This window comes from Tauraco erythrolophus, chromosome Z (genome assembly GCF_009769465.1).
Source record: "Tauraco erythrolophus isolate bTauEry1 chromosome Z, bTauEry1.pri, whole genome shotgun sequence".
Taxonomy (NCBI): domain Eukaryota; kingdom Metazoa; phylum Chordata; class Aves; order Musophagiformes; family Musophagidae; genus Tauraco; species Tauraco erythrolophus.
In genome coordinates, this window is record NC_141496.1 from 53,794,980 (window position 1) to 53,810,702 (window position 15,723).

At 42.9% G+C, this 15,723-nt stretch overlaps 1 protein-coding gene across 1 annotated transcript in view; it reads left to right on the top strand.

Moving 5' to 3' along the window:
• The first annotated feature begins 2,356 nt into the window (after positions 1-2,356).
• The window catches only part of PRR16 (proline rich 16), a 128,157-nt gene continuing 114,790 nt past the window's right edge, over positions 2,357-15,723 (top strand). Inside the window, exon 1 of the mRNA XM_086629952.1 lies at positions 2,357-2,518. Within this exon, the coding sequence (XP_086486078.1) occupies positions 2,357-2,518 (162 nt within the window). The remainder of the gene's footprint in view (positions 2,519-15,723) is intronic.

Here is a 15,723-nt window from a genome sequence, read left to right on the forward strand (position 1 = left end):
GGTAAAGTCTTGTCATAACTTAAAACTAACTTATGAGATAGAACAGGAATCAATTTCTCCTTCTTAAAGTAAAAACATTTAGTAGTGAGAGGTGCCATGACTTTATGCAGAGACAATAAAAAGGTGAGTAATTGTGTAGGAAAAACATGTATAATCATGAATGCTCAATTAGGCTAGACAAAATTTAGAGGGACTGTAAAAAACTTGGTAATAATTTTGTGACAATGTTGATGATTTCTACAGAAATGTAGTAGAAACCATCCCTTACCTATTTAAGCCATGTTATGTACAGATATGTACAGTATATAGTTACATAGTATCCTTAACTTCTGTCAGAAAACAGACTTTTTTTCTCTAATTATGAACTGGATATGTGCTGGCTTCTGCATGGATAATTTCATTGATAGCTTTTCATAAATGTTTTCTTTTTTTTTTTTCTATTTGTACAATGCCTTTGAGGAAAAGTATTCAAACATATTAATTAAAACTTACTTAACAACTTGTGGGCTGGTATCTTCCTAATTTAGTGGCGACTGCAGTTTGGAAATTCAGACTGTATCACTTAGCTAGCCTCAAAAATCATATGATGTTGTTGCTCATCCAGAAACAGGCAAAAATAACCAGCAGGAATGCTTTTAAAAGTCAGTATTGGAAGAGTTTTGCTTTGGTGAGACAAAACAAATCTATTGTGAGACTTGAGGAAAGTCAAGGGGAAAGGCATGGGCTCTCCTTGAACACAGCCTCCTTGAAATTATTTAAAGGTCTGCGAGACACTCAGGGGAAAAAAAATATTCCAATGTATGCCCACTAAAACATTATTTCAGCCAAATACTATAGGTTTTATAGTGGTAAAAAGTGGAAGGATAATTATACCTAACCAAGACAGTAAGAGGTGTTGTCAGCCCCTGTCTATTCATATCCTAGTCCTACATCCTTCCTGGAGACTCAGTGAGATTTTTACCATGAGCAGACACACCGCTCTGGGCAAGGTTTCTGCTTTTCCCCTCTTGCTTTAGCTAGGTTAGAACATCTCAGACTGCCAAAACCCTCAGAAGCATGTACAGCGTCAAAGTCAGTTGCATCCATGCAGGGCAATCCTTGTAGCAGGGCTTGGCTGCATGCCCCCTTCTCACTGTTCATAGCTAGTGGGAGGTAGAAACACCTAAACCATTCCTTTTACCTCGACGTGCCACCTTTTTGCAGCAAGATGAAAAACCACCAGAGGTGAACGATATCTAGTAATGTCTTCCTTTTGACCCATAGATAGATTTCTGAATAATGCTAGGGAAAGTGTGTGTTCAAAAGCAGCACTGGCCTCTATTTCAGAGAAAGAGCCAGGAACCATATCCGTAAAAGCTAGTCTGGCTCACGTGCATTTTTCTTTTTATCTGGTGAGATGCACAACCCGTAAGTCCCGACTAGAACAGGGTACAGTGATCACTGTGTGTTTGCAGGGCGTATATAGGGGTAGGCAGAGACAGGTAAACGTCTTTTTACCAGTTCGGCGGCATTTACAAAACATTGTCCTTCCTATGGCGTCCATACAGCAACAAAGTCCAAAACCAGCATGCTGCACCCCAGAGGAGCCAGAACGGTTACTTTACAGTGCAGAGGTGTGCGAGTGTCACCTCCCGATTATGACCTTTTTTTTTTTTTTTTTTTCCCCCGCGAGAAACAGACACTGTCGTTGTCTCCTTCGATGTCAATTTGGCAATAAGGCAGTCGCTAAAAGTGTTTCCCTCTTTCGGGGGGCTGCTTTGGCGGGTAAACATCTGTCTCCGGCTGAGCTGGTGCAACTAGCCCCCGCGCCCCACGACCACCCGGCGGGGGTCCGGAGCGATCCACAGCCGCGCACTCTGCCCCGCGGGCTGCCGGGCAGGGACGAGACAGGGGAGAGCGCCTCTTCCGGAGCCGTCGCCCTGCCTCCCCCGCCCCCCGGGAGCGCGGGCGGGGGCGATGCCGCGGGCGGCGGGCGCTCCTCCCCCGGCCCCTCTCCCCGGCCGGAGCTGGAGCCGGAGCGGGGGCCGGGGCCGGGGCCGGGGCCGGGGCCGGAGCCGGAGCCGGAGCGGGCGGCGGCGCGGGCGGGGCGAGGCGCAGGCGCGGCGCACGGCGGGCTGCAGCCGGGCCCCCGCGCCGCTCCCGGGAGCCGATGGCAGCTGCACAGCGCGGCCGCCCGGCGGAGCGCGGCGCGGCTCGGCGCCCCCGGCGCGGGATGCGCGGGCGGGCAGGCGGCGGCGGCGGCGGCGGCAGCGGCTGCGGCAGCTCCGGGAGCCGGAGGGACGGGGCCGGGCGGCCGGTGGCCGCCGCGCTCGCCTGACCTGCGTGCCCCCCTGGCCGCGCCGAGCTGCCCCGAAGGATGTCCGCTCAGTCCAAGGGAACCGCATCCTCCTCCTCGTCGCCGTCCGAGGGGCCGCCGGCAGCCTCCAAAGCCAAGGTGAAGGAGCAGATCAAGATCATCGTGGAGGATTTGGAATTAGTCCTGGGGGACCTGAAAGACGTGGCGAAGGAACTTAAGGAGGTGAGAAGCGGAGGGCTGCGCGGCCGGACCTCCGATTTGGCCCGTGGGGGGCGAGCACCCCTCGCCCGTGGGCTGGGGGCCCTGCTACCCCCGGGGCTCCGCTGCTGCCCCCAGGCTCCTTTCACCACTTCCTTACCGCGGGTCGAGCAACTGGTGTCCAGCCTGGGCACGGGGCGGCCCCTGGCTGTGCCCCGGGGCGGGCGGCCGTGCCTCGCTGCGGTGCCCGGCGATCCGCAACGGGACGGAGAGGCGCGGCTGGAGCCCCGTGTCCCAGGTGCGGTGCGCCCCCGGGGCCGAGCGTGCTCCCTCCGGCTGCGAGGCGGCTTTTTTTTTTTCCGGGGACTTCCCACCTCAGCGCACCCGTCGGAGTTCTTTTTCCCGGGAGAGCGGGGTTGCCTGTGCTGCGGGGTCCCCGCTGGGCGCGAAGGGTGTTCGCGGGAGCTGCGGGACCCGCAGCCCTGCCCGATCCTGGACTGCGCTGGTGGGCTCAGAAGCGTCAGGAGCGGCTTCGCTCTCGCTCCAGCGCGTTTTAACTTTTCGGCGGCACGGTGCAGCCCGGTATTCACCCCCAGGCAGCAGCCCGGCTCAGATCTCCCAGCCGGTGAGGGCTGCGGAGTCCCGGATCCCCCGCGCCCGCCGCCCTGGGCGAAGGGTCCTTGCCCGGCTCGGCGGTGGCGGCGCGGCGAAGTCTGCTTCTGCCTCTGCGGGCACTCTGCTTCAGCGGGAGCTGAGCTCCCTGTTTATCTTGCCTATCTGGCAGGATTGCCTTTGCACTCATCCTTTTGCCGGTGGCGACTGTCATCTCCCCTAGGTTAATCTGCAGGCAGAGTGCGATTACCGCGGGCATGTTCATGAACAGGGAGATGCTGTAGTTGAAGGAAGAGATTTGGCTGTCCTTTTGGAGGTTTCTACGTTATCTTGATTTTGCTACACAACTGGTCGACAGATGGTTGGATTATGCACCGAAATTCGAGTCCAGAATCTCGGTGCATGGCTTTATAATCCTATATTTGACATTTGTAACAGGCTGTGGATTTTTTGCTATCAAATATTAGTTTTCTATTTTAACAACATTGTCAACAAGTTTCATTCAACAGACTTTTGCCATCTGAGGGAGTCTGAAATTCACCCAGTGCTTTGTGTAATGTTGAAAGATTGTGTAAACACACGGCTCACTAATCACAGCTGTTAGGCTTCTTTCTCATCCACATTTTTTGAAAATATATCTATAATTTCTCTTTTCCTTAACGTGCTGCTATCTGTGCTTTGTAATTTTTTGAGCTATTTTGAAGTGGAAATAAATATTGGTTTTAGGGCATTTCTTTCAACGTTTTAAAGACAGAGAGGGCAAACTGGCTTCTGCTGTGCAGAAGCACATTTTCAGGAACCTGGAGAGGATGTACTATGATCTGTCCCATGAATGTAAATCATTCTCTGCATGTAATCAGTCCTAGCTTTTCTCTAGCAAGCAAACGGGATCAGTGTAGGTGGAGGTCATATGTCATCATTTACTGTGGCATGTTTTATCTAAGTAAAGTTGTCTGCTGTGGTTGACTGCATCTGCGAAAGGGAACTAACTGGATTTACCTCTGCTTGATGGGGAAATGGCTTGTGTGACTCCTTTTCCCAAGTGGAGTGAAGTGTAAAAGGGAAGCTGTAGAGAAATAGTGCTGTAACTCTGTTAAGTACTATGTACCTGTTGAAGGGTGGAAGGAATGCCAAGGGCATCTGTTTTGAGGAAATAGAAGTATTTTTATAAAAAGGATAGTTAAATCATGTTCATAACCACACGAGCTTTTGAATAACGCTTTTCTCTAAATGTATCTTACAAGGGTGATAGCTGTGATGTGCTGGCAAACAAGGGTTGCATATGCAATTATCTGCTTGGTTGCAATATTACCGTTATGTGTTAAATACACTTCGTATGACATTTATTTTGAAAAGTCCGCGGAAGTTTGCCATCTGAGTACCTCCAGTTGTCTGCCTTTTGTAGTATGGACTAAATCTGTACAAAATCTCTTGATGCATCTGCAATGTTTACCTTTTTATGTGGAAGTGAGTTAATTGATATTATAAGCTAGCACTCAGTCTCTTTCATAGGCTGTTTGTAAGCGTTAAAAAGCATAGACAGATCTTTCATTAAAGCATATAGGAAGTTAGTCTATAGTCAGTTTTGGTGTAGTAGACACAGAAGTATACCTGTGCTTCATTTCTGTTCCTTACTGCAGGACCAGGCAGAATGCTGAACAAGAGGATGTAAGTTAACACTTTCTATTTTCACTACAAATTGTGTTCTTCTGGAGATGTTTTGGCTACTCTTTTTTTTCACTGGTTGTTTGCTGCAGTCCAACTGTTGTGCTACAACCAGTTCTGTTGTTCATTCCTCCTTTTTTTATCTAAATTAGGAATATAGTGTTCTGAAAACAGCCTTTCATCCTTTTTCTTACTGTTATGTTAAAAAACACTTCAGTTCTGCTGTGATGATAGGGCATAAGGGCTTTTTTTTGTGCAGTTACGGTAATATTTAGTAGTGATATTGAAAATGTGGCATTTGTAGAACACTTTTTTTTTTTCCTATTTATGTCTACCTATTTGTTACTCTTAAATGTAAGTTACTTAATTATTTATTAGATTATACTTAATGTAGCACCTTGGGTGTTGGAATAGGCTAGATGTCCTCTTCTAGCATCTTTCAGTCTTCTTTTGTAAGATTTTATATTCGAAGTACTGTCAAATTGAAAGGTAGTTCCTTTGCTTCAAAGAGAACTGTTCTCTAACAGTAAGGAGTATGCCCAAACAACACTTGTATGCCTGGTTACATTTAGTTTGTTAGAGTTTACTTACTTTAATGTATTCGCATCTGTCCTTTGTTCCAAAGTTTTTCTAATTGATGCTTAAAACAGTTTTTGTATTAAAAAGGGGGGGAAGGGAGGAGTGGGGAGAGGAAGGAGTGTTAAATCCAGACGCACAAACCATGAAGCTTGTAAATTTTCTGTAAAATCACATGACTAAATCATGTGGATTAAGGCAAGTACATGTTAGGCGTTAACTGTGTCTCAGAAGTGGGAACATCTGTCTCTTTTTGGTCCCTTATTTATTAGTCTAGTCTTCTTAGGCTAAGGTAACCACTAAAGACTTAAGGGTGGAGAAGGGAGGTGACTGGGAGACATGTTAGGATGGAGCGGTTCTAAGGCCAGGGTCTGAGCTCTTATATGGCTAGTCCTCTCTAGGGTGCAGTTAACTTGGGAGAGAGTTGGCCACTTTTATCTCCTTGCTAAAAAGAAACACTGGGTGGGTGTGTATCAACAGTGGGGTGTGTTTTTGTGCTGGAAGAAATTAAAGGATTTAAAATGATTGGGTGGCTGTTATTTGATGAATTTTCCAGAGAAAAATCAAAGAGTTGCCAGAGGATTGAGTAGCATTGACTATTCCTTTAGTCCAGGCTATATCAAAATTAGGTTGGTGAAGCCTTAAACTTTAATTCTCCTCCAGCGGATTGTATAAAAGACCTCTGGAGTCTGTCTAGAAAGATGGTTGTTATTATTAAGTCCTGCTTTGCAGATGATATTTATCTGCCTGGTACCTAAATAATGAGGTGATGAACATTACTGGAAACCAGAATACGTGTGGTAATTAAACTATTTTGAATGTAAAATGCATGATGTAACCCTAATTCTCTGATGATCTCAAAAGGGATTGTAGAGGGTATGCATGAGCACCTGTGGACAGCAGAGCACAGAGATCTGTATCATCTTAATACTGACACTGTAATTTTTAAGACTTCCCTGCTTTCACATTTTATGATAATGTTGCACATTTCTGTAGCTTTGCACTTGTTTACATTAAGGAAAAACTTAACAAAATAATTTAATAAATACTTTTGTAGTAATAAAAATTCATCATGCAGAACAAATTCCTGGAAGTTATGTGTGAAACATTTGCATAGCTTGTAATTGGCTAAATACGCTTCAACTTTTTATCGAAAGGAAGCAGCTGTGTAGCTATTGCCAATGTTTAGAATAATCCAAAATGGAGGTGCAGGAGAAACAGAAGCTCTCATAGGCATTGCACATGCATCAGTAAATTTCCAGTCTTCCCAAGTCTAACTCCTGTGCTTTAAATTCTTCAAAAATGTCTTGCTGACAGAACAAGTGAGTAATCCTCCCTCATCTAAGCGATGCATTTATTTTCCATAAAGATATAATCTATAAAATTTGGACATGACTTAACAAATAATGTTCTCTAAGTGATGATGGAACTAGCAGATATCAACTGCCTGCCCCCGAAATAGCATGACAGAGTGTGTTACGGGGTGGACGACCTGGTTCCATATCCAGGCCAGTCATCATTCTTTCAAGTGGAGGGTGGTCATGTATTCCATGGTCTTCATTTCTGGATCAGGCCTGAAGGAGTATATTACAATTTCAACATCAATATTTCCCATTCCTTTTTTTAATTTCTGTGTTCAGCTAATGATCCAGATGGCAGGAAGGCGCTTCAGGTTCTTGCCTGTAAATCCAGAAACTAGGAAGCTGCAGTTTATATCCACCAAGAGGATTAGAGCAGCAACAATCAATCATGTGTCAGTATCTCTGATGTGCAGGCAGCTATGCAAACACCAATACAAAAAATGTTTTGGGTTCATATTGCTACTTGAAGGCGAAGGGAGGCATAGGTATAGAATATACTATACAGAAGAAACCTAAGGATAGGTAGGGCAAAAGCAAAACATTTTAATCTGTTTCTTCTTCTACTGATGCCTGCCTCTTCTCCTTTCTGGGTTCTCTCCAGGTGTCTAGTACCTGCTGCTCCTTTTGCTAGGTAGTGGCAGTTGAAGGAAGAGGTTTTTGAGCACACTTGTTCCTACCCTTAGAAGTCCAATAAATGCAGATGCCCTTCTCATGTATGAATTCTGGATGCTGGCCATCTTAACAGTGTTCCTCTCAGAGTCTGGCATCAGTGGGTACGCTGTCTGTCTATGCAGACCTGGTCAGTGAATGTGAGAGAGACTGAAGCTTTCTTGTGGGTTTTATTGCCGTAGCTGGGATTGTGGTCCAGTTCGGCACCAGGACCGAGGTGTTTTATGACTAATGGCATTGCCCATTCCAAAACTTGCTCATCTCTCCAGCAGCAGACTTTTTTTCTAATATCTTATTGCAGTCCTTAGTCACAAATGCAACCATGGACTGTACCTGAATATTTATTTTAAGTGCAAGTGTGATTCATTATCTAAGGGAAGCACTGCATAGCAACTTTATTGTTATCTGTCCAGGGGTCCAAACAGGGCCACAAATAGTCATTGCAGGTAACTGAATCATTATTTTCCTTTCCTTTTACTTCTTGTGGTTTATGAAGCATTTATACAGTTCTACACAACAAAAAAGTGCAAATGTATTAAGACAAAATTCTTATGCTGGTAGTGTCAATAAAGCTAATAGAGCTAAAAGGTAACTGTGAACCTTAAAGAAAACCCATGTGTTAAGGTTGTCAGGGACATTTTAAATGCTGATACGTGACAAGGTAAGGTTGCTCCACATCTGATTTGTAACCAAAGCTACTAAGAGTTAGTAATTGTATTGTGTAACACAATGAAAAGAGTAACCAGTGTACAAATAGAGCATTGCTTGTTAATATCAAGAGGCTTGACAGAGGGAAGCACAGTGTCAATTTATGCTAGCTATTTTGTTTTTTATAAACACTCATGTCTGCTACTTCATTCCTTTCATGCAATACTAAGCTCCTGATAGTAATGTGTATTGTGCAACCATGAGCTAAATAGAGCATATATAAATTCAGTTTTCAAATAAAACCAGTACCACAGTAAAAATATGTATCTTTGTGCTAGCGTTTGAACTTCACACAGTCTGTGCACTACTGACCGTGATATAGAAAACAAAAGTAGTGAGGCATGAACTTCAGTCTGTTGCAGATTTTTCCATTTGCAGTAGGAACAAAAGTAAGTTTAATGGTGACAGGAGTTAGTTTTAGGCTGCTTAATTTTTATTAAAACTTCAGAATTCATAGGAATCAGTTGTTGCCATATGAATGCATGTATACATCACATAAAAACAATGACTTGATTGAGCATCATCATTGAAGTTTTGCAGAATTTTGCCAGTTACCTCCAGAAATGAAACAAGGCTTCTGTTCCCATTACTCACATTGGACAAAGTTCTGGAATAGCCTTCCCGCTTCCAGTTAAAAATTTCCAGCCAAATTTGTACTCACAGTCAATTTGTACACAGCTAATTAATATTCTTCTTGGGAGAGGTGCAGGAGTGGTGCAAATGTTGTCTCTGAGTTTAAAGAGTACTGTTGCATAGTGCCTATTGCACAATACCTTTATGAAGAGCATCACTATCCTCTTCTAGTTTTCATTTCTTTTAGAGCTGCAAAATATTGGTGGCTTGTAGTCTTCTCTCTGAATTATACTTGTTCTTTGAAAGGCAAGTGAACTGAATGGTCAGTGACCTCACAGATAGTTCATGTATATCCTCCTCAGGTGTCCCCATTTTTTTTCTTCAGTAGAGGTTGTTGCTGTGAGGCAGACTAGAGTGAAGGTGTCTGCTTTGCATATGTACTGCTGTCCTTGCCACATAACCTGTGGCTGACATTCAGCTATGCGTGTTAACACTGGTTTAGTTACCTATACATAGATAATGCTTTGTTTTATTCTGCTAGTAGTCAGGCTTTTTGTTTTGGTTTGGTGTTTTAGCTGTGGTTTTGTTTGTGTTTTTTTGTTGTTGTTGTTTGTTTTAATGGATGCACGAAATAACAGCTGATGTGTGTTGTTTTCTTAAGGTAAAAGTCTTCAGGTAGCATTTCACTCAGATTTGAACAGAGGGTGCATATTATCTGTTTTACTGAATCTTTAAGATGTTAGCCATGAATGTATGATACGGCTGCAGCCTATACATGCCTCCTTCTCTCACAGCTCATGTCCAGCTCTACATCGTTGACTCTGGTCACTGTTACTGCAGCTACCTGCAATGCTTCAAAATGCCCTTCCTTATTGTACTCAGGGGAAGAAGAAAAGCAGAGCCTGCTTTCACTGTGGAAGGGCTCAGAAAATCCTCTAGCAGGTCTCTCATTACCACTTCCCTGTGTCAGGTCATGTGTGTGCTGAATGACTGGGTTGGGAGGGCTTGGGGGCTGAGCTGCTGGCATTGTGATTTGGTTTGCAGTTATTGTACTACAGCTGATGGGAGTAGTGAGGAGCAATTGCTTCCAAACAAGAGTAGTTGTTGCTTTTGCAAAAATTATAGTATGTTCATATGTCTTTAAAGGCTAACAAACTCATCCGTTGTTTCGTGCAGCATGTGCCACATTGCATTATGAAGACTGAGAGCACTGATGTTGAATCATTTCCAGATTTCACTGTAGATTATTTCTCAGTAATCTGAAAAATCCTGGAATTTTAAAACGCCTTTCATTTTTTTCTCCTTAAATCTTTTTTTGTAAATCTGCAGTAATTATTTTAGTCTTTCACCTATGATGGTGTTATGTTTTTCTCTTTATTGTGGTCTGTTTACAGTTCTTTCAGTGAACAGCTTGAAGATGGAAGCAGAGTACGACATCCTTACTTACATTGTAATATTTTGTTTTGTAAGTAGGAGAAGAAAGTAATGTAATACTTCTGAAAATAGTGTGAGAAGTTCGTTTTCTTTTTAAAGTGAGGCCATCTGCATGGGACTTCAAGACTTTGATGGGGAACCAAAAATTAGATTTGAGCTTTCCATTCAAGTGCAGAAAATGAGATAAGTGCTTATAGTAGTCACAATTTGGATATCTAATAACATTTTATACTTTTCTAGAAATGGCACTGTATTAAAGCAGGCAGCTTTTGTGGCCTGAAAGATGCAGATTTTAGAAATACACAAACTCAAAACAGTAATAAACTAACAGTTTGGGCATGCTTCTTCATTATAATTTATTGGTTCATACCCATGTAACTGTGTCCTTTCCGTATAAAATTTATCTGAAAATGTGAAAAATCAAGGTCAGTATGTTTTTTCTTTACTGCAGCATAACAAAACCTGAGTATAATACTTTCTTTACGTGCTTTGTCATTCAAGATTCTTTTTTTTTGTGTGTGATATGTGTTCTGCTTTTTCTTGCCTTTTTGTTAAAACTGGGCAAAAAGAACACTTCTTCAGTGTGAGTTCTCTGAATTCTTGTAAGGGCACATGCTAATGGGAGAGTAATTGTCCAGCTAAATTAAAATGAGCTACTGAAAGTTTAGTGGTTATTGGATAAATAATTTGAATAAATTTATTTATTTTTACCTATAGAATCACAAAATGATTAAGGTTGAAAAGGACCCCTGGAAATTGTCCAGCCCATTCAGGATTCAACCACAGCAGGTTGCTTAGTAGTTCGTCAATATCTTGAAGAATGGGGATTCCACAGCCTTTTTGGACGACCTATTTCAGTGTTGAATCACTCTTATAGTAAAAATGTTTTGTCTTGTGTTGAAGTAGAATTTTCTGTATTTAAATTTGTGCCTGTTGCCTGTTGTCCTCTCATTTAGCACCACAGAGAAGAGTCTGGCTTCGTCTTCTTCTTCCAATCAAGTATTTATATATATTCGGATCAGATTCCTGTGAGCCTTCTCTTCTCCAGGCTAAACAATACCAAATCTCTCAGCTGCTCCTCACATAACAGATGCTTCAACCCCTTAGTCATCTTCCCAACCTTTTGCTGGACTAACTCCAGTATGTTTCTATCTGTCTTGCACTGGAGAGCCTAGAACTGTGCACAAAACTCCAGGCATGGTGTCAAAAAATCAGGTGTATATTCAGTAAAAATGCTATGTTACAAACATTAGCTTTCCTCAATAAGTATTTCTGTATCTGAAAGTTTTAAATTAGCAAAAACCTCTTTTTTTTTTTTTTTTTCATTAAAGTTGCAGTAATAAATGGTTACTTCTCACTGCCTGTGATCTGAAACTGGATTTTACTTACTTTCTGATGAAAGAATAAATAACAGATTTAGAATCATAGAATCATAGAATCGTTAGGGCTGGAAGGGACCTTCAAAGGTCATCTAGTCCAACCCCCCTGCAAGGAACAGGGATATCTCCAACTAGATCAGGTTGCTCAGGGCCTCATCCAACCGGGCCTTGAACGTCTCCAGGGATGGAGCATCCACCACCTCTCTGGGCAACCTGTTCCAGTGTTCTACAACTCTCATGGTAAAAAATTTTTTCCTAATATCCAACCTGAATCTACCTCCCTCTATTTTAAAACCATTACCCCTTGTCCTATCACAGCTGGCCCTCCTGAACAGCCTCTCCCCATCTTTCTTGTAGGCCCCCTTGAGGTACTGGAAGACCGCTATAAGGTCACCCCGGAGCCTCCTCTTCTCCAGGCTGAACAGCCCCAACTCTTTCAGCCTGTCCTCATAGGAAAGGTGCTCCAGCCCTCTTATCATCTTCGTGGCCCTCCTCTGGACCCTCTCCAACTGGTCCATGTCCTTCTTATGTTGGGGACTCCAGAACTGGACGCAATACTCCAAGTGAGGTCTCACGAGGGCAGAGTAGAGGGGGAGAATCACCTCCCTTGACCTGCTGGCCACGCTCCTCTTGATGCAGCCCAGGACGCGGTTGGCCTTCTGGGCCGCAAGAGCACATTGCCGGCTCATATTGAGCTTCTCGTCCACCAGTACTCCCAAGTCCTTCTCCTGAGGGCTGCTCACGATCCATTCTCCGCCCAGTCTGTATTTGTGCCTGGGATTGCCATGACCCAGATGTAGGACCTTGCACTTGGCCTGGTTAAACTTCATGAGGTTGGTACGGGCCCACCTCTCCAGCCTGTCGAGGTCCCTCTGGATGGCATCCCTCCCTTCCAGCGTGTCAACGGCACCACACAGCTTGGTGTCATCGGCGAACTTGCTGAGGGTGCACTCCATGCCACTGTCCACGTCACCGAGAAAGATGTTGAAGAGGGCCGGGCCCAACACGGACCCCTGAGGGACGCCACTCGTGACCGGTCTCCACATGGACATCGAGCCGTTGACCACCACTCTCTGAGTACGGCCATTGAGCCAATTCCTTATCCACCGAGTGGTCCATCCATCAAACCCATGCCTCTCTAGTTTAGAGAGAAGAATGTCGTGCGGGACAGTGTCAAAAGCTTTGCACAAGTCCAGGTAGATGACATCCGTTGGTCGACCCTTGTCCACCGATGTTGTCACCCCATCATAAAAGGCCACCAAGTTGGTCAGGCACGATCTGCCTTTGGTGAAGCCATGTTGGCTGTCACCCACCACCTCCTTGCTCTCCATATGCCTTAGCATGGTTCCCAGGAGAATCTGCTCCATGACCTTGCCAGGCACAGAGGTGAGGCTGACCGGCCTGTAGTTGCCCGGGTCCTCCTTGTTCCCCTTTTTAAAAATGGGGGTTATGTTCCCTCTCTTCCAGTCATTGGGGACCTTGCCAGACCGCCACGACTTCTCAAATACAATGGCCAGTGGCTTGGCAACTTCATCCGCCAGTTCCTTCAGGACCCGCGGATGGATCTCATCAGGTCCCATGGACTTGTGCACCTTCAAGTTCCTCAGATGTTCCCGAACCTGATTTGCAGTATAACTCACTATATGAATATAACATATGCATGCACCAAGAGTTTAGAGTGTTCGTAAGAGAGTGCAGCCACTGGGGCATGTATGTGACATTAGGCGGTGATGATGGGAAGGGAGCACTGCAGTTCCTTCTGCTTTTACAGGAATGCCACTCCTCCCTACCATCTCTCCGTGAAACCATGATACATCCTTTTCCCCACCTCGAAATGCAGTTGTGCAGGCAGGCCAAATATAATTGCTCAAATTAAACTTGTGAACCATTCAGATTAATTTTGCACCTCTGCTCCAACCTTTGTAGATGTGCAGATTTAACTTTGATTTCTCATCTTCTGTTGCATAATACTAATTCCTCCATTTCTATGAGGCTTTTTTTTTTCCTAGCCCTTTTCCTCTTTTTCTTCATAACAGTTTCTGATTTGTTTTTTTGTTTTTTTGTTTTTTTTTTTTTCTGCAACTTTACCTTACTGTTAGTGGCTATCAAAATGAAATTTGAGTTGTTAAACTTGAGAGTGCTTGTCGCCATTCTTGAATGTTGACTTGGGAGAGTCAACATCAAAGTTTTGATACTGGTCTTAAGAATTTCAGGTGACTCTGGCATTCATCTGATTAGTAACACAATTAGCCTCCTTATGCATCTTTCACATGCTAATAGGAGATTCTCCTGTGTAGGATCTGGAAGCATTTCTAGTATTTTATCTAGCTCAATTTCTAATCTGGTAAAGCAACTTAAAGCTGTGTTGTTTGGATTCCAAAGTTATCTGAGATGTTATTACAAGAAAAAGCTTTTTGTTTACAGTCCATGATAGGTTAGGTTACATTGTTTTCCAGCTTTCCAGTTCAGCATCCAGAATTTTTAAAATTCAGACCATCTTTTCCAAAAATACTACAGTGCTACTCTCTTAAATAAATGATTTTCAGTTACCAAATAGAATGTACTTTATTCTCTAGATGTTTTTACTGATGACTGCAGAGACCATTTCAATGGGATAATTTTAAGACAGCAGGTGGTCTCTGCTAATACTACTGAGTTTTATCTGTGAGAACTGGAGTGATACAAGCTAGACTTATTTGACTTTCACTGCTTAATTTTATGGGATGGTTTTAAGGTTCAGTAAAGCTGTGGCATTTGGATAAAGAAATATCCCATGTATGGACACAGTGTCTGGTAGTTTGCATAATTTATTAAGACTAGGAAACTATACAAGCATATGTACCTCTGCTAAAGTAGTAACTTTTGTTTCTTGAAATCAAAGTACAGATGGTACAGTTAACGTGTAAAGCTTACAGAAAACTGGTGTTTGATCAAACTGGGAGGTTTATGTTGAGGTAAGAGAAAGAGGACGTTGTGAATGTGAGTTTTTGTTGTCAGCTGTTGACAATTGATTTGCATGCGGTTGTTTTTCAGGTGGTGGTGATTTGATTCTGTCTATTAAAAATTTTCCGTAGATTTTGAATGGTTGGATTGTAAGCACTTTAAATCATGTGCAAACACTTTAAAAAATTATTTTCATTAGCTGTCTTAAATCTTAGCAAGCAGAGCCTTTTCCAATGTGATACAGTGTAACCATCAAGGTATTTGACTAAGCTGAGACTTGAAATTGACTTGATGACTATCATGAAAAATACAGTGTACTACAAAAATATATGAGGCAATATAGCTGCAGAAAAAAAACCCAACCTCCAAGCCAATATATTGCTATACAGAGGAATCTTTGAAGTAGGGATGGGTGGATGCGTTGTACAACAAAAAGTTGTAGTACTTCAGGTGCTGAGGATGCTCAACTAGAAAAAAAATTTCTGCAGAGACGTGAGAACTTTTTATTTAGTACAGACTTTACATAGTCTGTTTTTTTTCTTCAAATTAAAACAGCAAGAACAAGACTGAAATAATGTTGCATTGAAAATATTCAGATTTGTCTTTGAGGAAGGTTTGAAGGATATAGTGAAACTCAGGACACTATAATACAGTTAAAACAGTGGCTTGAATGACTTTTCCCCCCTTATTTCTAAGGTGGCATGCACCAAATAAAGTTAATTTGACTTTCATAGAGCTGTGCCATCTTGTATTAACTGGCCTGTTGTCCCTAAGCAGTGCCAGTCATTCTGGAGATTTGATATGTGTGTGTGAAGTTGGTGTCTGATTCATGTGATTCATGTTCTTCATTCCAGGAGCAGTTAGAACTCCAGTACTTGCATAGACAATAATGTTTATGAATTGTGGTGATGGGGTTCCAGTTCTTTTATCTAAGGCTTAGGTTCATTGTGTACCAAAGAATTATGGTCTAAGATTGATTAAAGGGAGACATTCGTAGGAATTTTATATTTAATGTTAGGTAGATGATGGTTTTAAAAACCTTCGAAATGTCTTCTAAAATCTTAAAAGTCCTTAAAAAGACTTTTAAAATCTTCTATTCACTGGTGATTTTTTTCTGAGTGTTTGTTGCAAGACTGTAAGTATTACAGGTAGATCCTAGTAGAGAACCTGACTGTATCTTAATGAATGACTATTCACTATGAATATTATTTGTAGGAGATGAAGTCTTGGCTAGTGTCATGAATCTCTATTTCAAGTTTCTTATGAATTTGAAAAAAAAAAATCAGCTCTGTCAAAGTTTATTCAGTGT